Genomic DNA, 25,916 nt, shown 5'->3' with positions numbered 1-25,916 from the left:
TCAGTTTCTCTTAAATGATTATCTGAAACTAAGACCCTATTGAAATGAAAGTAAACATTTTCAGTTTTTCAAGAGGTTGATTGAGTGATTGAAGAGCTGTGCAGAGAACCTTTTGTGGCATTAAGACTGCATGAATAACTGTAAGGTTTCTATACCTGACGTAGGATTCTCTTCAGCCCCCAAGTTTCTTCCTGACAATTCCAAGAATGAATGAATATGGAAAGATACATTATAGTAGTCAGACTTGACATGTACAGTCACTTTTCAATTTTACTTGTATAATTTTAGCTTTAAAAAAGGGCAAATATTTTATTCTCAAAGCATCTTCAACTTAAATTATAGGTAGTGGTAGTGCCCCCAAACAGGTGGTCCAAGCTTGCAAAGCCTGAGATTCAGATGAGACATTCTTCACTCTTTTTGAGAAAGAGTGTTTATAAAATATATGTATCTCATATATTATTTTTGTGGCAAAACCACATTATGTTTAATATAAACGATAATGGGCTTATTGAATGAAATCTATTCCATGGCTAAGTGATGAAGTTATATTTTTAGAAAGATTTTTGCTTGTTCTCAGATTCATTTAGGCCGAATATAAATGCTTTCAAGTTTGACGTACACTTTTATTTATTTTTTTTTAGTGTGGCTGTGAATTCTGTCCTTTAATTAGCATTTCTATCTGTTGTGTGCAAAGCTTGCTGCTTAATCCAATTTCTCTTTTGAAAAGAAAGAAAACACAAGAGTCTTCTTGCACAAAAAAAAAAACAGTGACAGAAAGAGACTTTTATTCTTCATGGATATTAATAAGCACTTATAACGTTAGACTTTTGCCTTGTTTTACATCAAGGAACCTGAAGAAATAAATGCAGATGATGAGGTAGAGGATACATGTGACAACAAGGAGGATGACCTGGGAGCTGTGGAAGAGCAACGTAGTGTTATCCTACATCTGTTGTCACAGCTTAAGCTGGGCATGGACTTAACAAGAGTAAGTAATGGGGTAAACTGGCTGTGGAGATCAATAGGTCAGGACTATACTTGTAAGTGTTAATGTTGTCAGGGCTTTTTATTTTTTGTGAATTGGTTTTTTAGTCTCTCTCTCTCTCTCTCTCTTTTTTTTTAAGATTTTATTTTTTAAGTAGTTTTTCTACTTGATGTGGGGCTCAAACTTATAGCCCCAAGATCTATGGACTGGGTTTCTTAGTCTCTTGATCAAAATTTCTTATTTCATAAAAAATGTGCCTTATCTTGTACAGCGGGAAGTCATATGGCAAGTAAACACCTCTAATCTTATTTCTGTACAAATGACAGAGGTCCATTGGTATACAGAACTGGAAAATTGAAAGAAAAGGATGTAATCGCAGAAAACCATGAAAGGCTTTGACCACTTCTTCTTTACTCTTACTTCCCTTTTTGGATCATACATTTTGGGTGTTATCTATAACAAGGGTCAACAAACATCTTTGTAAAGGGGTCGATAATAAATATTTTCAGCTATTTGGACACTGGTCTCTGTTGGAACTACTGAGCTCTGCCTTTATAGTATGAAAGCAGCCATAGATAATATGTTGGACTGGGCATGGCTGTGTTCCAACAAAACTTTATTTATAAAAACACAGGCCAGATTTTCCCCCAAAGGCCATACTTTGCAGTCCTCTGGTCTGTAGCCTTGCTTACTTAAAAAAAATTTTTTTATGTTTATTTTTGAGAGAGAGAGAGAGAGAGAGAGACACAGAGTGTGATCAGGGGAGGGGCAGAGACAGAGGGTGACACAGAATCCGAAGCAGGCACCTGGCTCTGAGCTGTCAGCACAGAGACCAATGCGGGGCTCGAACCCATGAACCATGAAATCATGACCTGATCCAAAGTCAGACACTTAGCCGACTGAGCCATTCAGGCACCCCATAGCCTTGCTTACTTTAAAAGTGTGGTCTGAATTAACTGATGTGGAAATTCTTTGACAATGTACTCATATATCAAATCATCACAATGTACACTTTAAATATCTTAACAATTTTATTTGTCAATTATACCTTAGTAAAACTAGAAAAAAACGTTGTCTGAAGACCAGTAACATCTCCATCGCCTGAGAACTTGTTAGAAGTACAGAATCTCTGCTCCCAACCCCAAACTTAGAGGACCAGATCTACATTTTAATAAGATCCCCCATGTGGTTCATATATACATTAAAGTTTGAGAAACACTAATCTATGGTTTTTAGTTTTGGTCCAGTCTTTTCCATTTCTAGTTTATCTAATTAGTGTGTCTTCATTTGTTTTAGCAATCTATGAAGTTAATTTAAAAAGCAAATTAGGGCATCTGGGTGGCATCCAATTTTGGCTCGGGTCATGGTCTCACAGTTCATGGGTTTGAACCCTACATCGGACTCACTGTATCAGCCTGTCAGCGCAGAGCCTACTTCAGATTCTCTGTCCCCATCTCTCTGCCCCTCCCCCACTTTCTCTCTCCTCTCTCTCTCTCTCTCTCTCTCTCTCTCTCAAAAAATAAAACATTTTTAAAAATTATAAAAAGCAAATTAGAGTGGCACCTAGGTGGCTCAGTTGGCTGAGCATCTGACTCTTGATTTCAGCTCAAGTCATGATCCAAGGGTTGTGAGATTGAACCCCACCTTGAGCTCCATGCTGAGCATGGAGATTGCTTAAGATTCTCTCTCTCCCTCTCCCTCCGCCCCTCCCTTATGCTCTCACATGCATGCGCACCCTCTCTGTCTAAAAATAATAAAAAATAAAATAAAAAGCAAATTAGACTCAAAACCTATATATGTCAAATATTACTACTACGGGATTATGTACTTTGAATTATTACTGACACTATGCATTAGTATGGGATTTCAGAATTGACTTTAGGAGCTATATTTCAAATTAAGGATTTTGATGCCATTGAAGGTAATGAAAGTATAGATTAAAAGTAACCCAGGGGCACCTGGGTGGCTCAGTAGGTTGAGCATCCAACTTCAGCTCAGGTTATGATCTTGTGGTTCAAGGGCTCAAGCCCACATCTGGCTCACTGCTGCCACCACAGAGCCTGCTTCAGATCCTCTATCCCCTTCTCTCTTTGCTCTCCCTCCCTCTCTCTCCCTCTCCCTCTCTCTCTCTCAAAAATAATAGATAAACATTAAAAACAAATATTTTATTTTTAATTATTTTTTGAGAGACAGAGACAGAATGTGAGCAAGGGAGAGGCAGAGAGAGAGGGAGTCACAGAATCTGAAGCAGGCTTCAGGCTCTGAGCTGCCAGCACAGAGCCCGACGTGGGGCTCGAACTCCTGAACCGTGAGATCACAACGACCTGAGCCAAAGTCAGACACCTAACTAACTGAGCCACCTAGGGGCCCCTAAAAACAAATCTTAAAAAAAAATAAAAAATAAAAAATAACCTAAATAAGGGGCACCTGGGTGGCTCATTCAGTTGGAGTGTCCAACTCTTGATTTTGGCTCAGGTCATGATCTCAGGGTCCTGGGATTGAGACCTGCATCAGGCTCCACACTGGGCATGGAGCCTGCTTAAGGTTTTCTCTCTTTCTCTCTTCCTCTGCCCCTCTCCCCTGCTTGCGCCACTTTCTCTCTCTAAAAACAAATGGGTGCCTGGGTGGCTCATTCGGTTCAGCCACTGACTCTTGATTTTGGCTTAGGTCCAGATCTCACGGTTTATGGGTTCAAGCCCTGCATCGAGCTCTGCACTGTCACAGTGCTGCTTAGGATTCTCTCTCTCTCTCTCTCTCTCTCTCTCTCTCTCTCTCTCTCTCTCTCTCTTCCCCTCTGTCTTCTCTCTCTGTCCCTCCCGTGTGCTCTCTCAAAAAAAAAAAAAAAACTTAAAAAAATTTAAAAACAAAAAACAACAAAAAAGTAACTTAAAATCTAACTTAAATAGAAAGTATTTTGCCTTTAGCATTTACTTTGAAGCATCTCAAAATCAAAACATTTTTTTCTTTACTTAGACTTGTAGTGATTACAGGAAAGTTTAAAAAGAAGTGGATTGAATTAAAAACCCAAGAAGCAAACATTTTAGGAATTATTTTTTTTTATTAAATTTTTTTTTTTTTAACATTTATTTATTTTTGAGACAGAGACAGAGCATGAACGGGGGAGGGGCAGAGAGAGAGGGAGACACAGAATCGGAAGCAGGCCCCAGGCTCTGAGCCATCAGCCCAGAGCCCGACGCGGGGCTCAAACTCACAGACTGCGAGATCGTGACTTGAGCCGAAGTCGGATGCCCAACCGACTGAGCCACCCAGGCGCCCCAAACATTTTAGGAATTATTAAAGAAACTCATTAACCTTTCTTCTTTCATCTAACCTTAATATTTCATCTGGGTATCTTTTCTATTCTGGAAATATTTTCATTTTAGTGCTTTAAAAAAGACTATTAGTTGTAAAATCAGTTAGAATGCATAATGAGGGGCACCTGGGTGGCTTGGACAGTTAAGTGTCTACCTTCAGCTCAGATCACGATCTCACGGTTCATGAGTTTGAGCCCCACATTGGGCTCTGTGCTGACAGTGCAGAGCCTGCTTGGGATTCTCTCTCTCCCCTCTCTGTCTCTGTCCCTCCTCTGCTTGTGCTCTCTCTCTCAAAATAAATAAACTTAAAAAAATATTTTTTAATGCATAATGATATGAAAGGTTTGTTTGGTTATTCTTGGTGTTTGCTGTCCCTTAGTAGATTTAGGTTTGTAAGGTGTAAGAACAGTATAGGGGTTTATGAGGATAAGAACATTTGAAAAGAATGTGCTGTGGTAATAATCCAGATGCTAAAGCTCTAAGCATGATAACTATACATGATAACTATATATAATATTGTTTCCCCACACTTGTTCCTTGTTAATTAAAGATATAAATACATATACATAGCATTTATATATAAAATCATTAACATTAACCAACTATGAATTACGAACATTCACATAACATTGAAAAGAATGGTATTTTTGAGCAACATTTAAAAATGTGGTGTCTAAACTATAGTCACATCTACCACCTTCTTTCTAACAATAACACTGATAGAACAAATATTTTTTGAGCCCCCTTTATATTCAGACACTGTGGTAGGTGCTGGGACTATAGCAACATGTGGGTCCAAGTCTGCATGTTGTGAATAAGTAATAACTGTTCATTTTGTTCCTTTTTAAATAATATTATGAATTCGGTATAATTATACAATTTACAGAAAATTTTGGAAAATAAAGGAAAAAAAAATCTCTTATGATTTTATCACCCTAACAACACAACACTAAGTTTTTAGAATCCCTTCCAATCTTTCTTCATATATGTAGTTTATTTCCAATTTTGTTACATTTCCTTTTTTCAGTTAATACTCTCTTTGTGAAATATACAAATAATCTTTTGTGGGTATAAAGGACAGTTCAAAGGACAATAGTGAAATGAATACATATGTACTCACGTCTCAGATAACAGGTTGTGGAATGGCCAAAACTTGGAAGCTCTTGGAGGGCCCTTCCTAATTGTAGTCCCCTACTGTTTCCTAGATGTAGCCACTTACTTGACTTTCATATTAATCATCTCCCTATTTTTTTTTTTATAGTTTTACCACCTGTAAAAGTATCCCATAACAATGTTATTTAATTTAGGAAAAAATGAGTAGCCAGCACAAGCTTAGCTATATGAGGGCTCTTTCCCATTCATAGGAGAGGGCTCCCAGGAGAGGATAAGGTAAACAGAGTCCCTGGCTTCTTATAAGTTATTGAGAAATTTTAGAAGAGCCCTTTATGAAGAAATGAGAAGGCAAAGTTCTGAGTAAGTCCTGTGAAATATATGGCTCACAGAGTTAAAGCATTTGGTATGAGCCAGATACTGGACATTCAGCAGAAATGTGGGCAGAGGGAAGAATCTGCTCAGTGTTTTCCACTGCTAAACAAGGGTCATCCACTGTGACCCACCTCCAACTCTCAGAGGTAGATTGTAGCCAGAACATGTCTTTGGGTGAAATGAATATCTTCAGCCAATCCAGACAGGAGGGCATGAAAAGGAGAGTTGGTACTTCAGCAGATGCCCACCGCAAGCCAAATACAGATGCAGATGGGACCAGTTTCCCTAGAGCATTCATTCTGTCCTCAGGTTTCAAAAGTTGGTGACAGTGGCAGCATGGAGCACGTTGATAACAGTCTTCCATATGTCTGTCTCTTGAATCACACCACTCTGATGTGGACCAGTTTCCCTGTGTCTGCTGTACAGCTTTCTTCCTGGGATGTCCTTTCATTGTCCTCCTGTGCTAGGTCTATTTCCTGTATTCCTTCTTGTTTGGTTGCCTCTCATTTTATTTTATTTTATTTTTTTTTAATTTTTTTTTTCAACGTTGATTTATTTTTGGGACAGAGAGAGACAGAGCATGAACGGGGGAGGGGCAGAGAGAGAGGGAGACACAGAATCAGAAACAGGCTCCAGGCTCTGAGCCATCAGCCCAGAGCCTGACGCGGGGCTCGAACTCCTGGACCGCGAGATCGTGACCTGGCTGAAGTCGGACGCTTAACCGACTGCGCCACCCAGGCGCTCCGAGTTGCCTCTCATTTTAGTGAAGCACATCTTCCTTTTACCTCAGAGAAAGGTCTGTGGGAGGCAAAGTGTGAAAATGTATGTTTGAAATGTCTTTATTTTGCCCTCATATTTGATTGTGAGTTTATATAGAATTTCTAACTTGCAACTAATTTTCCTTTAGAATATTGCCTCCTTGCTACAGGATTCTGGTAAAAAGACTGAAGTCATTCCAGTTTGTCATCTTATGTAACTTGTTTTGTTTGTTTTTCTATCTGAAATTTAGAATCTTTCCCTTGTCCCTAGAAGTCTGAAATTTCACAGTGACATGTCTTGATATAGGAGTCTTTTTATCCATCATCTCTGGGCATTTGGTGAGCCTTTGCAGTATGACAACTCATATATTTCAGTTCTCTAAAATTTCCTTGAATTTTTTCAGTGATGACTTTGTCTTCTCCATTCCTGTTCTCTCTGAAATCTTTTTTTTTTTTTTAATGTTTATTCATCTTAGAGACAGACAGAGCGTGAGTGGGGGAGGATCAGAGAGAGAGGAAGACACAGAATCCAAAGCAGGCTCCAGGCTCTGAGCTGTTACCACAGAGCCCGATGCAGGGCTTGAATTCGTGAGCCGTGAGATCATGACCTGAGCCGAAGTCAGATGCTTAACCTTAAGACTGAGCCACTCAGGCGCCCTTGAAACTTCTCTTGATTTTTAATTTTTGTTACCATGTTTTAAAATTTTTGAATTTTGTTTTTCAAAAAGCATCCTTGTTTCATGTATCTGATATCTTTTCAAGTCTCTGACGATATTAATCATTATTTTTAAGGTTTCCCCCTCTCCCTTCAGAGAGGTTTCTGTTTCTTCCAAGTCTGTTTCTTTATCTTGGTCTTTGTATTCTTAGTTAGAGACTTTCTCAGAGATCTGGAATTTCTTGGATTTCTGTTCACGATTAAGTGTAGGGAAGCTAAAAACCTGATTTTAAGTTTCGAATGTATAGGTGGAGCCTATGCTTTTCAGCGTCAAGTAATCTGGATTTGCTGGGGAACCTAGTGTTAGCATCATTAGATTTTTCCCTCTAGGGTTAGTGAAAGCATTCTTCTGATCTCCTGGTTGGTGGGCAGAGCAACTAGGAGTGTGGAAGAGAAGAGGACTAGGTGGGAGAGGATCTCAGCATCTAACATTTAATTCATATAGGGTTCCTTCCTACCCCTTTTATCAGTATGGTATCCGTTCTCTTGGAAGCTCCTGGTGTTCCCCAAACTAGAGAATAAGCCACCTTGTTTCATTCTGGAGAGACTAAACTTCCAGACCTTGGCTGAGGTGCAGGAAGAACAGTTAACAACACTGTAGAATTGGGGAGGGGATTTAAGGATCCAGTTGTTTTGCACATAGATTTCACTCAGTCATCATTATTTTAGCATTCCTGTTAACCCTCGGATCCAGAGGTACCTGATGCTGTCAGTTCCAGTTCTTGAACCCTCTCCGGAATCTATAAACCCCTAGCTTTCTAGTTAACAACTCCCAAAATGTTGTTGCTCTTTTCTGCTTTCCTGGTGTCTGGGTTTGTCTTTATATGAAAATATTTAATATAATTTTAATGGATTTCAGTAGAAAGTGTAGTTAAGATGTATATATTCAATCCACCATGAAATGAACCTGAAACATTGGTATCTTTTGTATTCCTTGTATCGTCTTCATAACCATCTTTTTAAATGATACAGTAGTTCATCAGGTGAAAGTTCTGTATTTAAGTTCTCTAAACCACTGTTAAAAGCATAGCTTTTAATTTTGTTTTTGCATTTCTTTTTCTTGATTCATATTGTTTCCTAAGGCTAAATTTCTAGAAGAATACTTACTAGGCTAAATGGATACAAACATCTTTGGGCTCTTGAAAATATTGCAGCATTGCTTTTTCAGTTTGTTGAACCAGTTTGTCGTGCCTCTCCAATTCTGCTCTAAAGAAAACTTATCTTTCTTACAGTTACCTGGCTTTAGGTGTCACCAGTTCCCTCCTTTTTTTTTTTTTTTTTTTGTGGGTTTTTGTGGGTTTTTTGGTGAAAAAATTTAGATTTAGCCACCTGGATTCAGTTTAGGTGATCCCAGTTTTGTTGGCAACATCCATAGTCAGGAGCCAGTTGAACATATGCCTTCTTATCTCCCTAGGACCGGATCAAAACATTGACCTTGACCTCCTCAGTGTCATAGAGCTTCCTCATAGCCTTTTGATCGGGTGCTTGTTGTTCTTGACATCCACAGTGAACAAGTGTGTCGTTGTCTTCTATTTTATTCGTGGCTGACTGGGTAGTTAGGGGGAACTTGATGATGGCATAGTGGTCAAGCTTGTTTCTCCTGGGGGCACTCTTTTGAAGGTATTTGTGCTGCCTTCAGAGATATAGTGTCTTGGTCCGTTGGAAGGTAGGTGACATGCGGATCTTTTTTGTTTGTGACTGTGAACACCTTTCAGCACTGCTTTCTTGGCCTTCAGAGCCTTTGCTTTGGCCCCTGCTTTGGGAGGTACAGAGCCTTCCTTCTTTACCTTTGACACCATCTTTGTAAAAGGCAAAAGTTCCCTTCTTGGGGGATGCCTGGCTGGCTCAGTTGGTAGAGCTATGGGACTCTTGATCTCCAGGTTGTGAGTTCAAGCCCCATATTGGGTGTGAAGCCTACTTAAAAACAAAACGAAACAAAACAAACAACAACAACAAAACAAGTTCCCTTCTTAAAATTAAGTGTAAGTTAGAATTTTTTCTTGGGTCAGTGATCTCGAGTCTGTTTATTTTCAGGGAATGGCATTTATTGCCTCTTCTCATATCTCATATCTTGTTCAGTCAGCCACAATTTATTTTGAAAGCAGAAAAGGAAAAAAAAAAGCATGGGTAGCATTTACTTTGAGTTTTACCACCATTTCCCTGATGATACTTTTATCCAGTCTAGGAGTTTGAGGATTTTTTAAAAAATTTCTTCTACCTGACCTTCTTGATGTTTAATCTTAACTTGACTTTCATTTCCTTTTAAGTGTGCTTATTTTTTATAAATTTTTTTAAGATTTTATTTTTTTAACTAATCTCTTCACCCAACATGGGGTTCGAACTCACAGCCCCACGATCAAGAGTCTCACGCTCTTCAGACTGAGCCAGCCAGGTGCCCCAAGCATCCTTATTTTTTAATGAGAGCAAATATTTTTGTGACTTTGTTTTTAATGCTCATCTAGAATAAAGTGTTTTCAGAAAGGTAAGAATAGTTATCTACAGATATGCGCATGGATTAAAATTTCCCACTTTGGTTGATAATTTTGTTGTTGTTGTTTTAGGTGGTGCTTCCTACATTTATCCTAGAGAAGCGTTCCTTGCTGGAAATGTATGCAGACTTTATGTCTCATCCAGACCTATTCATAGCCATTACTAATGGAGCCACAGCTGAGGATAGAATGATTCGTTTTGTTGAGTACTACCTTACCTCATTTCATGAAGGCCGGAAAGGAGCCATTGCTAAGAAACCGTACAATCCTATCATTGGAGAAACATTTCACTGTTCCTGGAGGATGCCAAAAAGCGAGGTTGCATCCACTGTTATCAGCAGCTCTTCTACCCAGGCAGTCACAAATCATGCTCCTCTATCAGAGGAGGCTTTGAGCCAGGCGGGACCAGACTGTTATACAGTCAGATTTGTTGCTGAGCAGGTTTCCCATCATCCTCCAGTCTCAGGATTTTATGCAGAATGTGCAGAGAGGAAGATGTGTGTAAATGCACATGTCTGGACTAAGAGCAAATTCTTAGGCATGTCGATAGGCGTAACAATGGTTGGAGAAGGTAAGTAGGAAAACTATCCTCCAATTTTTAATATCTAACTATAATCTTAAATTTGGGGAAGCTTAGATAAATATTACAATTCTGAAATGTCATGTGTACTACTTCTAATTTTTAGTTGTTCCAGAATGGTGGGGGAGGGGAGGCTCATATTTATGGACAAATATAAATTATCTTTTTAAAAATTTTCCCTGGTTTTAAATATAAAATATTCTTATTGTAGAATATATGGGAAACTGAGAAAAATATCAAGGAGAAAATAAAGTTTCTCTAAACCCTCCATCCAGAGAGGGATAAATTTAGCTAGCATTTTGTATTTTTTTAATTGTGTACATGTTCATACTTTTATTTCTCTTTTGTAAAATTGGGATTTGTTCTGTCTGTAGTTTTCTGTCCTGCTTTTTTGTACTAAACAATCATTTTCCCATGTCATTGATAATCTTGAAAACATGTTTAATGACTATAATATCCTATGAAATGAGATATTTACCATCTTATATTTAACCATTTCCTTTATTTGGGCATTGAAGGTATTTCTGTGTTTCCATTATTATAAAAAGCACTAAAGAAATATATTATAGATAAATCTTTATCTACATCTTTTATATTTCCTAAGGAGGTATGCATAAGATATTTTAAAATACATTGCCGGACTTTAATTCCACTTCAGCAAAGGTTATGAAAAAATAATTTAACATAATACCCCAAAACCAACAACATCACAGAAATCCACACACAGGCTCCACAGAAATCATTGCAGAGTTCATGAAACTATAATGGCAGAAAAAACCCTACCATTTTAACGTTAAAGGAAAACTCTTGTTTCCTGAATAATTTGTTCAGAATGTAAACTTGCAATGTAAGCATGGTATAATTAAGCCTGTGATGCTAACATTTTGAGACTTTGTCACTGCAGCTGTGAAGAAAATACTTTATCCCCCTTTTCAGTTTTCCCCATTTTTAAAATCTTTTGTGATGTGAGTCTTACCAATTTCCAAATGTTTTAAGTTAATCAAAACTTTTATAACATTAGAAAATACTCATGTTTGAAATGTTTGCCACCTTCAGTTATAAACTTTGTCACATTTGTTCTCAGATCTTCATGAATCAATTTATTTTATAGATGAAAAAAGTCTAGAGGTGATGATACATATTCAAGGTCATAAAAGTTAAGGCCTAGCCAGGTTTAGAACGTCATCCTTTAACATTCTCTCTGAAAGGACAGTTAGTTCTTACCAGTTCATTTGGCAGAAAGAATCTGGTAATGGCGGCCTCTCCAAGAAAGGAAATACTTCAGGAAATTAGGAAAAGCATTAATATCTTAACCTTGCTCTAATCATGAAGGTAGTACAAAACAGGTAATTTTTATTATTTAAGTGCTGATTATATATTTATGGATTACCTTTTAGAAATTAAATTTCTATCAGTAACCTCAATAGAAAGTAAGTGAAATCAGGGAATGGGACACAACAATTTATTTTGCTCCTATTATGGACCATGTTTTATATTTATTTGTTGGGGGAAATTCCATTTAATGATTAAATAAGTGAGGTTTTAGAATTCTGTTAACTAGTTTATTATCATATACATTCAAAACTGTATATTGCTTCAGGTTTTAAATTCTACAGTGTGTGATACTAATGCTAAATATATCCTTGGGAATCAGATCATAAACCCAGGTTATATGATGACATATTTTTAGAAAAGTAATAACATCTTTTCCATCTTAAAATGAATCAGCAGTTATTATTAAACACTTACGTATATTCAAGGATATTGTCTATATGTCTTCTGACAGCTCCCATTATATATATAATGTATTACATCCAGAACCATGCCACAGCCAGAACCAAGCCATAAATGGCTTGATAATTCTTGATTCATTGTTGCCCTTTGTGAAGAGTATAAAGGTAATACAAGAAAATAGTGCATATTACTTTATGTAAAGTAAACTGCTTTAGAATCTCAATTTGTCTCTTTGCTTATCCTAAAAATTAACTATATTAGAATATTTATAACTCTTGCCCTTATTTGTGAACATTAAAAACAGAGTACTTAATGAGCTTTCATTAAGAGAGATGCCATTAGGGGTACCTGGGTGTCTCAGTTGGCTAAGCATCTGACTCTTGATTTCAGCTCAGGTCATGATCTCATGGTTCGTGAGTTCGAGCCCTGCATCAGAAGCCCTTGGGATTCTGAACTCTCTCCTTCTCTTCTTCTCTCTCAAAGTAAATAAATAAACTTAGAAAGAGAGATACCATTAGAGTTCAGACTAGTAGTACATGTTCAGTTAAGTATTTATTCTAGTGGTGACCCAGGTAAGGAGCTTGGGTTATAATGTAGCTCAGATATCCTTAGTGTCCCTTAATTATCTAGTATAAATTGATTATTAATTAATGTAATTTCTCTTCTTATATGTATGTTTTTAATTTTTTTTATGTTTATTTTTGAGAGAGAGAGAGAGAGAGACAAAGTGCAAGCAGGAGAGGGGCAGAGAGAGAGAGGGAGACACAGAATCTGAAGCAGGCTCCAGGCTCTGAGCTGTCAGCAGAAAGCCCAATATGGGGCTCAAACCCACAAACTGTGAGATCATGACCTGAGTCAAAGTTGGACACTTAACCGACTGAGCCACCCAGGCTCCCCTCTCTTAAATTTTTTTTTAAAAAATCATCCTTAGTATGGCATTACTTAATATAAAACTAGCCCCATTAGAATAATATTTGTTTGAAAACTGTCACTTCTATATCTTATAGCCTAATACTTCAGAATTTGGCAGACAGAGTTATTATTATGACCATATTTTTATGATAGAATTAGTTTTTTTCTTCCTAATATACATAGAACGAAGAATGCTTTTTTTCCCATTAAACTGTCTGAGACTTAAGTTCTATAACTACAGCATTAGACATTTATGTATTACTAAACTGAAAAAGTTATTAGTGCTAATGATCAGACCATAACATGATGCAGTATTAACATGTTCTGAAAATCTGACCTAAGAGTCTATTAGAGGGAAATCTTGATCTATTTCCACTGTAACATTTTCTGGTTCCATGAACACCAAAGAGATAGCAAAGTTATAATAAAAGTAACCTTGATTCACTATTACCAGGAATGTTATCAAATACAATTTTAAGTGAAGTTAGTTTAATCCAAGGTTGAATGAAAATTAACCAAAATAATGTTCATTTACTAGGTTTGAAAAAAAAATAATATGGGTATTTTATAACTGTCTTTTTTTTTTTTTTTTAAAGATGTTAACCACCTTCATGTTTTCACCTTCAGGTATTCTCAGTCTATTGGAGCATGGAGAAGAGTATACATTTTCTCTACCTTGTGCATATGCCCGATCAATTTTAACTGTTCCTTGGGTAGAACTTGGTGGCAAAGTCAGTGTCAACTGTGCAAAAACTGGGTATTCAGCCAGCATCACTTTTCATACTAAGCCGTTTTATGGTGGCAAACTGCACCGGTAAGAACATTTTAATGATCCCTGGCTCTTACTCTATGAGTTTGAACTTGTATTATAATTCCTTATTCTTTTTCTGTTTTGTTTTATGTTAATGGAGTTAGAGTTTTATTTGTGTTTATTTTTTCAAGGCATTCTGGACATCCTGATCTAGTTTTAAAAATAGTGACAGATCTATCTACTTTAAAAAAATTTTTTTTTAAAAGTTTGTTTCTTTTGGAGAGAGAGAGGGACAGAGAGTGAGCAGGGAAGGGGCAGAGAGAAAGAGGGAGAGGGAGACAGAGCCTGACACGGGGCTCGAACTCACGAACTGTGAGCAGATCTATCCATTCTTATAAAAATTTCCTGGTTAAGTAGCTAAGGAGAAGTAGAATAGAATTACTAACAAATGAACTTGCAGTCTGTGGCCCAATTTCTGCCTTTAAGGAGGTTCAGACTAGACCCAGGCCTCAGTGAAGGCAGTTATTGGTACAAATTAGCATGAAAATGTATCTAATCATACGAAATAGTTCAAGAAGCACAACGATGGAAGCCAGTGTTTTTAGGTACTAATACTGTGAATGGTGGCTTTGTTCTACTTCCATCCAGGAAATGGCCAGTTCTTATATTCCCTTCTGGCCTTCTCTCAGTCTCTTCAGCACTGGTCCAGATCATCCAAATCACACGAAGACAAGTTATCTAATAGAATCTTCAAAAGGGATACTGTCTCCCATGTGGGTGATGGATATTGAGGAGGGCACCTTTTGGGATGAGCACTGGGTGTTGTATGGAAACCAATTTGACAATAAATTTGAAAATATATTGAAATATATTGAAATATATTGAAAATATATTGAAAAAAAAGAAAAAAAAACAAAAGGATACTGTCTCTTTTCCTTAAGCCCTTGATATTTATTTATTTTTTTAATGTTTATTTACTTTTGAAGGAAAGACAAAGCATGAGTGAGGTAAGAGCAGAGAGAGAGGGAGATACAGAATCCGAAGCGAGCTCCAGGCTCTGAGCTGTCAGCACAGAGCCTGACAGGAAGCTCGAACTCACAAGCCTTGAGATTGGAGACTTAACCGACTGAGCCACCCAGGCACCCCCCTTGGTATCTATTCTAACTGTCCCTAAAGTAGGGTTAGTTTTCTCTGTCTATAAACTCTTTATCGAAAAATACATACCTCGTTGATGATTTTCACAAAGTGAAAATTTGAGCATTTTGAACATTACTGGCATCCTAGAGATCCTCCTCATGCCCTCTTACAGTTACACACACACACACACACACACACACACACACACACACACCACTTATACCCCTTCTTCCTAGGGTAGCCACTTTCCTGACTTCTAATACCATTGATTAGTCTTGCCTGTTTTTGAAATCTCTATAATAATGAAATCATACACTGTGTGTTCTTTCATATTTGACTTTTTGCTGAACATTATGCTTTTGAGATTCATCCATATGTAGCATAGTTCATTCTCCTCACTGAGGATTGTATTACATTGCATGACTGTCACAATTCACTTATTCATTCTAATGTTGATGGGCATTTGAGTAGTTTGCAATTTGGGGCCATTATAAATGGTACTACTAGAACATTGTGTAGTGAATATATGTATGAATTTCTGTTGGATAGATACCCAAAGGAGAATTGCTGAGGCATAGGGGATGGAAATTGAACTTGAGTAGGTGCTGCCAAACAGTTTTCTTAAGTGATTATTACCAAAGCACACTCCCTGCAGCCATGTTTGAGACTTTCAATTGCATATAGCAATTTTACTTTTTCATTCTTAGACAACTGGTACTTAACAATTTTAGAAGTGGAAAGAAAGATTGATCGCTCCCCAGACATTGATTGAATGGCCCTTTATAAATGTTTCAAACACTAAATATTTCAAAACACTAAAGCAGAGAATTAAAACACACACATACACACACACATTACCCAAACATAACTACTAGACATTGTCAGAATGGTCACCTCTTATCCTTAGAGAAGGTAGTAATATGGTTAATACTTTGCTCTACGCACTTATACGTAACTTCTCTCATCATAGTAATCACAGGATTCGAACCTTACAATCAGCAAGGGCTTTAGAAGTCACTAGACCAACATTTATTATGTGCATATATCCCTTTGCAACATGCCTGATAACTGATTTGTTCAGTCTGTGTTGAAACATCGTTAGTACAGAACTCACAGTGCATGAGGCAAGCAGTCCCTTCGGACTCCTCTTATTTCTATGAAGTTAGAGCTGAAATGGATATCCCTATAACATTCTTGCCTTGGTGAAAGTATTCCTCAGTGTATATGCTTGAGTAGAATGCTTAGGGGAAAACAACTACAGTGATAAATCTTCCAAAGCCAGCACTGTTTATTGTCAGTGACACTGATACATTTCTTAGTGGCATGTCATTTTTTTTCATAAGTATTATTTTCTGGATAAGGAGACATGGAGCAATTTTAATTGTCTTTTTTGCAAACTATTTTTGGTCTCTGAAACTTCATTCTGAGAATTTATGTGTATGTGCATATATGTGTGCATGTGCATATATGTGCATGTATACCTGTATGTGTGTTATTTGAAATCCTACAGGGCTTATACTACCTGTAAAAACATTAAAAATTTTTTTTTAATGTTTATTTTTGAGAGAGAGAGAGAGACAGAGCACAAGCAGAGGAGGGGCAAAGAGAGAGAGACACACACAGAACCTGAAGCAGACTCCAGGCTCTGAGCTGTCAGCACAGAGCCCAATGTGGGGCTTGAACTCACGGACTGCAAGATCATGACCTGAGCCGAAGTCAGATGCTTAACCAACTGAGCCACCCAGGTGCCCCTAAAAACATTAAAAAAAAAAAAAAAAGTTATTTATACACAAATTTATTTTCTTGATTGGTTGGTCTAATTTCCCCAACATGGCTGTAAGCTTTTTGACAGAACTATACTGTTTTGGGCCTTCCATTGCATCTGTACAGTGCTGTGTACACAGTAAGTGATCTGTAAATATTCGTGCAATTTTATTTGGAAATATGATTGAGCATGAGTTTCTCTCTTCTTGGAGATAGAATCTAGTTCACTCTGTCAAATCATACCTATTCCCAATGATCCTTTAATACATTACTGGTTAACTTTTTAGATAGGAACTCTTAGGTCTGAGTTTTTTAGAGCTTCACTCAGTTGATATCCCCTTTCCTCCTCTAGGACAGCCCAGCAGAGGTTTGAAAATAGCTCTTGCAGGCTGTCTTCATTTTTCTCTTCTTTGAGTTTAACATCTTTATTTAACAATCATTTTCAATGACATGAAAAACTAAGAAAGATGTTTTGGTGTTAGTATATTCTACTCAATGCCAGATAGTTGATAGTAACTGAAATGAAAATACTAGAGACCCAGGTAGGAGTAAATCAGTAGATATTTTAACATTAGTACCAGATGCTAGGGCAGTGGGGATCAGTCTCTCAGGAGATACTGAGGCTTATAAACACCAACATACACAGAAAGTTGTATTGGAATTTGGATCTAAACTATAAAATCGAACCCGGGTCATAATTTTTTTTACTTGCAATTATGTTTTTTTATATTCCTGTTCAATCCTTGCCTTTTGAATATATCTTTTAACTTTGATATAAGAATACAGTATATTATTTTGCTGGCAAATCTGATCCTTATTTTGAAGGCAGTGGGGGAGTCAATTAAAATTTTAAGCATGGGAGTAGTAAATAAGCATGTTATTTAATTATTTTTATCTTTTATTTTGAAATCATTTCAAACCTACAGAAGAGTTGTACAAACTCTCGTATATCCTTGGCCTAGTTGCTAGCATTTTGCCTCATTAGCTTTATCAAAGTCTTTTTCTCTCTATATATATACTTCCTCTTATTATTCCTGAAACATTTGAGAGTTAAACATCTGTGTTAAAGGTATGTTAGTCTGAATTTCCTAAGAACAAGGAAATTCTCTCCTACACTCACAGAACAGTTGTCAAATTCAAGAAATACAATACTATTATCTGATATATAGTCCGTATTAAATTTTGTTAATTTTCCAAATAATCAGCAATATTTTTTCTCCTGAAAAATCTTGCATTCATGTCAATGTTACATCTCTTTAGTCTTCTGGAATATTTCCTTAGCTTTTCTTTGTCTCTTACGACATTTTTTTGTAGACTACAGGGCAATTTTATAGAATGCCTGATGATTTGTTTTTGTTTTGTTTGTTTTAGGTTCAGGTTACATATTTTTGATGAGAATACATTATAAGTAATTTTGTTTCTGGAAGTGATATATTTTAAGTATTTATTTTTTAAAACACCTGTCTGGTGGCAGATGAAGAATGAACTGGAGGGTAAAGGGAGTGAAGAGAGAGTAGAAGAAAGGAGGCCAGACAGACATGCAGAGGTGACCCTTCAAGGAGTAACTAACAGGATGTAGAGGATCAGGGGCATCTAAGATAGCTTTGGATGACATCCTAGTTATTTACTACCAGTTAATAAACTTCTCTAAAACGTAAGTGCTTAAAACAGCAATTTATTATCTTTCACAGTTCTGTGGACTGACTAGGTTCAGCTGGGTGATTCTCTCATTGTGTTTTTTATGTTGTTACAGTTGGACATTGGTTGAGGCTTCAGCCATCTAAGGGCTTGACCCAGCTAGATATCCAAGGTAGCTCACTAACGTGGGAGGCAGTAGATCTGGCTGTTGACCAGGATCACAGCTGGGGCTGTCATTCAGAGGACCCTCATGTGGCCTTTCTGCGTGACTGGGGCTTCTTCCACCTTGGCAGCTGGATTCCTAGAGGAATCCAGCTCTTCCTAGAGGAAGCATCTAATAGCATTTTAAAAGACTTACTGGCTTTTGATACCTGGTTTTCATATTTTGACTTCTTGAAGACCCCTAAAAATTTCAAATAGATATCCTCATTTTTGTTAATGGTCAGTCATTATATTTACTCTTTTGTTTGTTTCAATCTCTTACTTAAATTGGCTTCTTTTCCCCCTTCATATTCTTTACCTATCTACAATGCCACATTCATTTGATTTTTCTGTCACTTGGAAGTACTACCCTTTTCTCTAACAGTCTCTTTCTCTCCTTTGCATGCATATATACATTCTGCCCATAATTCTTGAGGGATATTTTTAGCTGACTCTGAAGTTTCCTAATTTTTTCCATTCTGATCTCTCTCAAGACTGGTGGTTTCACCTAATTTCTCATTTAAAAGATTCCTATTAGAAACATATCTCTCTACTGTTGATACAATATTATAATGAAGGCTTTCTTTCATGCCTTCCTCCTTAGACAGCCTAGTTTTTTACTGCTATCTGCTATCAGAGCAGACACATTATCTGCTGTCTGCATTTGATATAAATATATTATCTTCCACTTGTCTTCCCTTACTCCCTCATTTTCCACAACTCCCTCCAATGCAGCCAAGTGAGCCTACTTAACTATTCCTCATGCCCATGTCCTCTCCTAATCAGATTTTCCACACTCACTTTAAGATGATGATCATATAAATCATCCTAAAGCGAAGTCAGAATTATCAATATAGATAAATAGACATAGCATTCTATCTATCTATCTATCTATCTATCTATCTATCTATCTATCTATCTAGTGGTATGATATTAAGATGACATGAACTGTCTGCTAAGTGACATACTTTTCTGCATGCAGGAGATACAGAATAGAAAGAAAGACCATCTCTGCCTTCAAGAAGCTTTCAGTGTAGTATTAGAATCCAGCACCCTATCTTTGGAAACCATTTGTAAAGCTTTTAGGGAAAATGTCATATATAATAGACAGTTAAAAACAGTCGATTATTATAATAATCATAGCATTGGAAAGGAGATTAGATAATTACTATACCTGAAAGTAAAAAATTTTTTATAGTTTACTTATTTATTTTAAGGGAGAGAGAGAATCCCAGGTAGGCCCTGTGCTGACAGCATGGATGTGGGGCTCAATCCCATGAACCATGAGATCACGACCAGAGGCGAAATCAAGAGTCAGATGCTTAACTGACTGAGCCACCCAGGCACCCCTGAAAATAAAATTTGATTCTGACTCATATGTTGAAGTAAAAAAAGAAACATGATATTTGACATATATCTCATTGTCTGATAAAGGAAGCCTATCACTTTTTCGAGAAAAGACAAACTATTTTCCTGGTATTAAATTTTAAAGGGATGTGTTGCAGGTATCCTTATTATAGTGGCATTTAGAAACATAATAGTGTCTTCTTCAGTAGTTCTGCATAAAATGTAATTATCCTTCATGTAAGCATTTCAGATATATATCAATAAAACCCAAAGCTAAAGTCTTAACTTTCAATCAATAAAAACTTTTTTTTTTATTTTTTAAGATTTTTTTGTTTGTTTTTAAGTAATCTTTGTACCCAATATGGGGCTCAAATTCACAATCCTGAGATCAAGAGTCGCATGCTCCACCAACTGAGCTAGCCTGGCACCCCCAGTCAATAAAAACTTTGTATATGAAGCCAAGTTAATATATTCAATGATTTTCTGGTATTCCAAGTAGCTGTAGAGCTAGAGTCTAGACCACATAAAAGGCTAACTTGATATCACGTTTTTAGAAAGTGAGAGAACAAATGCCTTATCAGTTATCAATCATCCTCACTTTAGAGATGAATAGGATAATAACTTAAGATGTAGCTTTTTGCTTAGTATCTTAAGGACCATATTCAATGTTATTGGTTGATACAAGATCTAGATCTACATGGTTTATATACTTAGATAGTCATTTACTTATTGTCTGTAATTGCTTTCATGCAACAGTGACAGAGTTAAGCAGTTGTGACAGAGACAGTCTGACCTGCAAATCCTGATAATTTACTTCCCAGTCCTTTACAGAAGAAGTTTGCCAACCCTGCATTAGGCCATTATGAAGAATTATAAGCAGAATGAGGCAAGGCCCTTCTTCCTCCTTGTGTTGCTTTTGCATATTTCTCATGCAAAGGAATGGAAATGGCCCACCTCTCATATGTGTAATTCTTGTTCCCTGCCCCAGTTCTCTTCGTGCTGCTCTTACCATGTAGCTGCACTAACTGACAACACCCCAGCATGAACAGGGACCTAGGGTTTGCTATTTGTTGAGTGGAAAGGCATGTGAGGGAGATCATGATAACTTGAGAGATTGTGCTATGGTAGTTAAAGATCAAGTGAGGACCAGATTATGGTCCCTTAATTCTCAGAACATAGTGTTTGGGTGGTTTAGTCTGTTAATGATCTTGTGGTTTGTGAGTTCAGGCCCCATGTTGGGCTCTGCACTGACAGTGACAGTGTTGGGAGTGACAGCCTCTCTCCTTCCTCTCTGCCCCTTCCTCACTTGCTCTCCCACCCCCTTCAAAATAAATAAATTAAAAAAAAATCTATCTATCTATCTATCTATCTATCTATCTCATTCTGGGTATGTATGGATGGAAAAGAGAAGAGATAAGTGTTCTGTGTCATCTCCTCATATCCTGTTTGGTTGGAAACAAATTTCCAAAGAAGGGAACAATGTTGGCAAGTGGGATCAGAGAGGAAACATGGACATCACAAGAAATATTCAGTCAGGCAAGAAGCCCTTAGCAGTAGAATTATTTAAATTTATATACGGTAAAACCTTGGATTGTGAGTAACTTGTTCTGTGAGTGTTCTGCAAGCGAGCAAACATTTCTAATAAATTTTAACTTGATAAATGAGTGATGTCTTGCAATACGAGTGGTACGTGATGCCAAATGTCACATGATCACAACTGAGCCAATGGTTCTTTCTTGCTTGCTGTGGAATTGTGGTGATGTCTCCCATGTTCAGGTGCTCGGTCTCAGGCTGTAGTGTTTGGCAGAAATCAGTGATTTTCAGAATGTTGGAAGGTGCCCACAACTAGCATTAGTGTATTTTTTGTCACTTCAAACCACCCATGGACAGTCCTTTGCTTTTCCATACAAGAGTAAGCTTAGGAATGCTTTGCTTCATTCTAGGTCAGGCTGCCCGCAGATATAGACCCTTTCCTCTGCTGCCTTATTGCCAGTTGGATTAAATACAATATATGGCAAGAGTTTATTAATACTATACTGTAGTCAACATCCATGCAAGCATATACAATGGCCCTGATGCAGAAAAAGATTCCATTGAGCCAATACATAACAGTGATTCCATTAGTGATAGTGAAAGTCATTAGTGATAGTGAAAGTCCTGCACAATAACCCTCCTCTCTCTTATTTCCCTCACACAAGCCATGAAGGTTTTTAAAGATAAGTACAGGTTAATGTGTTTATTTTTCTTTATATTTTGTATTTTATTAATTATTTTGTGTTCTATTACAGTATTGTAATCATTTTTGTATGAATATTTTTGGGTTGTGGAACAGATCATCTGAGTTTCCATTATTTCTTAAGGGGAAATTCGCTTTGATATACAAGTGCTTTGGATTATAAGCATGTTTCCAGAACGAATTATGCTCGCAAGCCAAGGTTTTACTATACTTTGAAATATAACTGAGTTCCCACCTCTATTGTAATCAGGCACACTTGTAGTCATGGTGTTCTTTGTATCTAGTGAGCTAGAGTTATGCCTAACTTTTGATTTTGGATATTTGGTTTTCTGTTGGTTTCCAAACTTCTCTTACCTTAATCTCCAAAATCTGGTTCATTGATCATTTGCTTTTTGGCCCCTATATCTCTTCCTTGAGTTCTGAGTTTGCAGACCTTTAATTAACTTAGCCTGTTTGAAAGCTATGGGCTCCCTAAATTCTGCTGTGTCTTTCTGGTTCTTAGGTTCTTGGCTTATACCTGACAACTGCTACTTAGGGTTCCTGTAGCCTGAACCTCTGGGCTTTGGTCCTGTGGATTACTTTTGAATCCAGATAAACCACAATCACTGATGCACTGATTAGACCCTAACACTTGCCCACTGTTCTCTAAGTTCTGAACCTCTATCTTATCTGACCCTGTTGTTTCTTGTGTCCTACAGTGAACACAAAATACTTCGTTAAAAATAATTAGACCTGTTTATTCCGATCTTCATTTGAACTGCATCCTGTCTGTTGATACACTGGCCAGATAACTCTTCATTAAACTTTCAACAGTAGTGTTTGAGTTCTCTCTGAGTTCTGTGTCAATGATGACAATTTTTGTATACTGGTACTCTTTTAATTTTTCTATTTTGGCAAGAGAATATTAAAATTTTTAATTTATTTTTTCTATTTTTCAACTTCTTATTGGTTTAGCTGGTTCCTATATTTAATTTAAAGTTAGGCTTATGTGATTTTATACAAAATCAACATACCCAGAAATTCAAATATAGGGACCTCAAACTTTTTTTTAATGTGTATTTATTTTTTTGAGAGAGGGAGGGAGACACAGAATCCCTCTCTCATGTTTTTGAGAGAGACAGATAGAGTGTGAGTGGGCAGTGAGAGAGAGAGACACACACACAAAGAATCTGAAGCAGGCTCCAGGCTCTGAGCTGTCAGCACAGAGGCCGACACGGGGCTTGAACTCACGAGCCATGAGATCATGACCTGAGCCAAAGTTGGACGCTTAACCAACTGAGCCACCCAGGCGCCCCTAAACTTTTAAGTAAATAAGACTAGTAAATAGGACTAAAATTTAAGTAAACAAGACTAGTTTTTAAAAAACATTTCAATTGTAATGTTGTAACATCTTAAAACCATAATAAAAATGTTAATATTTTTCATATTTCTGTTTAGTTTTAATATTATAATAGTTTAGTTTGTAGCAAACATTTAAAGATCACACCTTGTGATCATTCATGGTAACTTAGTCTCTGGTTTGAGTCCCAGTATTCTTTCTGAAGATTAAAGTTGAGAGGCACCTGGGTAGCTCAGTTGGTTAAGTGTCGGACTCTTGGTATGGGCTCAGGTCATGATCTTACATTTCTTGCTGACAGCCTGGGAGCCTGCTTGCGATTCTCTCCCTCTCTCTCTCTGCCCTTCCCCCACTCACACTGTCTCTCTCAAAGTAAATAAACTTAGAAAAAAAGATTAAAGTTGATATTATTTGAAAAAATTAGTAAGCTCTCATGGGATTTACAGAGTCTGACTTTGGCACTGACAAACTGAAGTGAGCTGTATACCCAATTTAAACAATTCAGAAGGTACGTTTATAGGTTTCAGAGTTCTAAGAACAAGCCCAGTTTCACTTATTAGAGCATATCTTTATTTTTTACCTGCTTCTAGGGTTACAGGTGAAGTAAAGCACAACATCACCAATACTGTGGTATGCAGAGTGCAAGGCGAATGGAATAGTGTTCTTGAGTTCACTTATAGCAATGGAGAGACAAAGTATGTGGATTTAACTAAGTTGGCAGTAACAAAGAAAAGAGTAAGACCTCTGGAGAAGCAAGATCCATTTGAATCCAGGTATGTTATCCTTACATCCATACAAGAGTCAGAAGCTCTGGATCTTAATCGAAGCCTTTTCACTAATTTGCAACCTTAGGCAGGTCACTTCACCAGTTTGCATTTGTAAGCTGGGCAAAAATATTACAACATTTAATAGTCAAAATATTACTATCCTTATCATAAAAACGTTTACAAATTATTAACAAGAAAATAGGTACCCCATTAGAAAAATGGACAAAGGACATAAAGAGGCAGTTCACAAAAGGAGAAAAAAAATGTCCACTAAGAAAATGAAAAATAGTGGTTGCTTCTGGAGAGGAGTACTGGGATGTAGGATAGGAAAGAGACTTAATCTTTCATAGAATCCCCTTTTGCACTATTTAAATTTTATATCCTGTGGAAGTATTGTTGTATCAATTTAAAAAAGAAAAAGTGAAATACAAGGAAGCATTAAACATCTTAAGTTCAGATCATGTAAGTAGAACTAAACTATTTATTACTATATACATAAAGGAATTAAATACCCATTAACCAAAGACTCAGATTGCATTTAGAAATAAAACAGTAATGACTGGGGAAAATTTTTCTTTTGGAGTTTATCCTAAAGGAGAAGTTGTTTTTATTTTATTTTAATTCCAGTATAGTTAACATACATTGTGAAATTAGTTTTAGGTGTACAATATAGTGATTCAAAAGGAGAGGTTCTTAAGGTTTGGTCTATGGACCCCCTACGGTCCTTGAGATTTTTTAACAAGGTTTATAAGTTCAATTTTATTTTCATAATAATGCCAAGATGCTATTTGCCCTTTCATTCTGTTGGCACTTGCACTGATGGTGCATCAGCAGTTGTGGGTAGCACTGCTGGGCCTTAGAGTAATCAAGGCAGTGGCACAAAACTGTACACAGTCATTGTGTTCTTCACAGCCCATGTACTTGCATTTTTTTTAAGATGCCAGGGTTTTAAAAAAAAAAAAAAGTCCTTGAAAAAGCAGTATAGATTGTTAGTTTTATTAAATCTGTATCATTGAAGACCCATCTTTTTACTATTCTACATGACAGATTGGGAGTATGCATAAAGCACTGCTGGTAGATATTGAAGTACGGTAGTTATCTGGAGGAAAAGCACTTGTGCAGTTGTTTGAGTTATAAGCTGAACTAATTTCTGTTTTCATAAAACACCATTTCTACTTAAATGAATGGCAAACCATGACTATTCTAATTTCAGTATTGGGCAATCATTTTTCTTATAAATAGATGATCTGAACATGGCACTTCAAGGAAAACAATTGGCAGTATTTTTGGCTAATAATAAAATTTAAATGGAAACAACGTATGGATTAAAGACCTAAATATGAGACCTGAAACCAGAAAAGTCCTAGAAGAGAGCACAGGCAGTAATCTCTCTGACATCATCCATAGCAACATTTTCATAGATATGTCTCCTGAGGCAAGGGAAATAAAAGCAAAAATAAACTATTGGGACTACATCCAAGTGAAAAGTTTCTGCACAGCAAAGGAAACAATCAACAAAAATGAAAGGCAGCCTACTGAATGGTAGAAGAAATTTGCAAATGACATATCCAATAAAGAGTTAGTATCTAAAATATATAAAGGACCGATACAACAAGTGTTGGCGAGGATGTGGAAAAAAAGGAACCGTTGTACATGGTTGGTGGGAATGCAAACTGGTGCAGCCACTATGGAAAACAGTATGGAGTTTTCTCAGAAAATTAAAAATAGAACTACCCTATGATCCAGTAATCGCACTATGGGGTATTT

At 36.9% G+C, this 25,916-nt stretch overlaps 1 protein-coding gene across 2 annotated transcripts in view; it reads left to right on the top strand.

Annotated features, from left to right (window-relative positions):
* The window catches only part of OSBPL11 (oxysterol binding protein like 11), an 85,237-nt gene that overhangs the window by 47,047 nt on the left and 12,274 nt on the right, over positions 1 to 25,916 (top strand). The window contains exons 8-11 of one of the 2 annotated variants that reach the window (XM_015083708.3): positions 848 to 988; positions 9,819 to 10,317; positions 13,600 to 13,786; positions 23,973 to 24,155. In XM_015083708.3, coding sequence (XP_014939194.1) covers positions 848 to 988; positions 9,819 to 10,317; positions 13,600 to 13,786; positions 23,973 to 24,155 — 1,010 coding nt within the window. The remainder of the gene's footprint in view (positions 1 to 847; positions 989 to 9,818; positions 10,318 to 13,599; positions 13,787 to 23,972; positions 24,156 to 25,916) is intronic. The other variant, XM_053220975.1, reaches the window with a different exon arrangement.

Source organism: Acinonyx jubatus, chromosome C2 (assembly GCF_027475565.1).
Source record: "Acinonyx jubatus isolate Ajub_Pintada_27869175 chromosome C2, VMU_Ajub_asm_v1.0, whole genome shotgun sequence".
Classification (NCBI taxonomy): domain Eukaryota; kingdom Metazoa; phylum Chordata; class Mammalia; order Carnivora; family Felidae; genus Acinonyx; species Acinonyx jubatus.
This window is presented reverse-complemented; position numbering and strand designations above follow the sequence as displayed.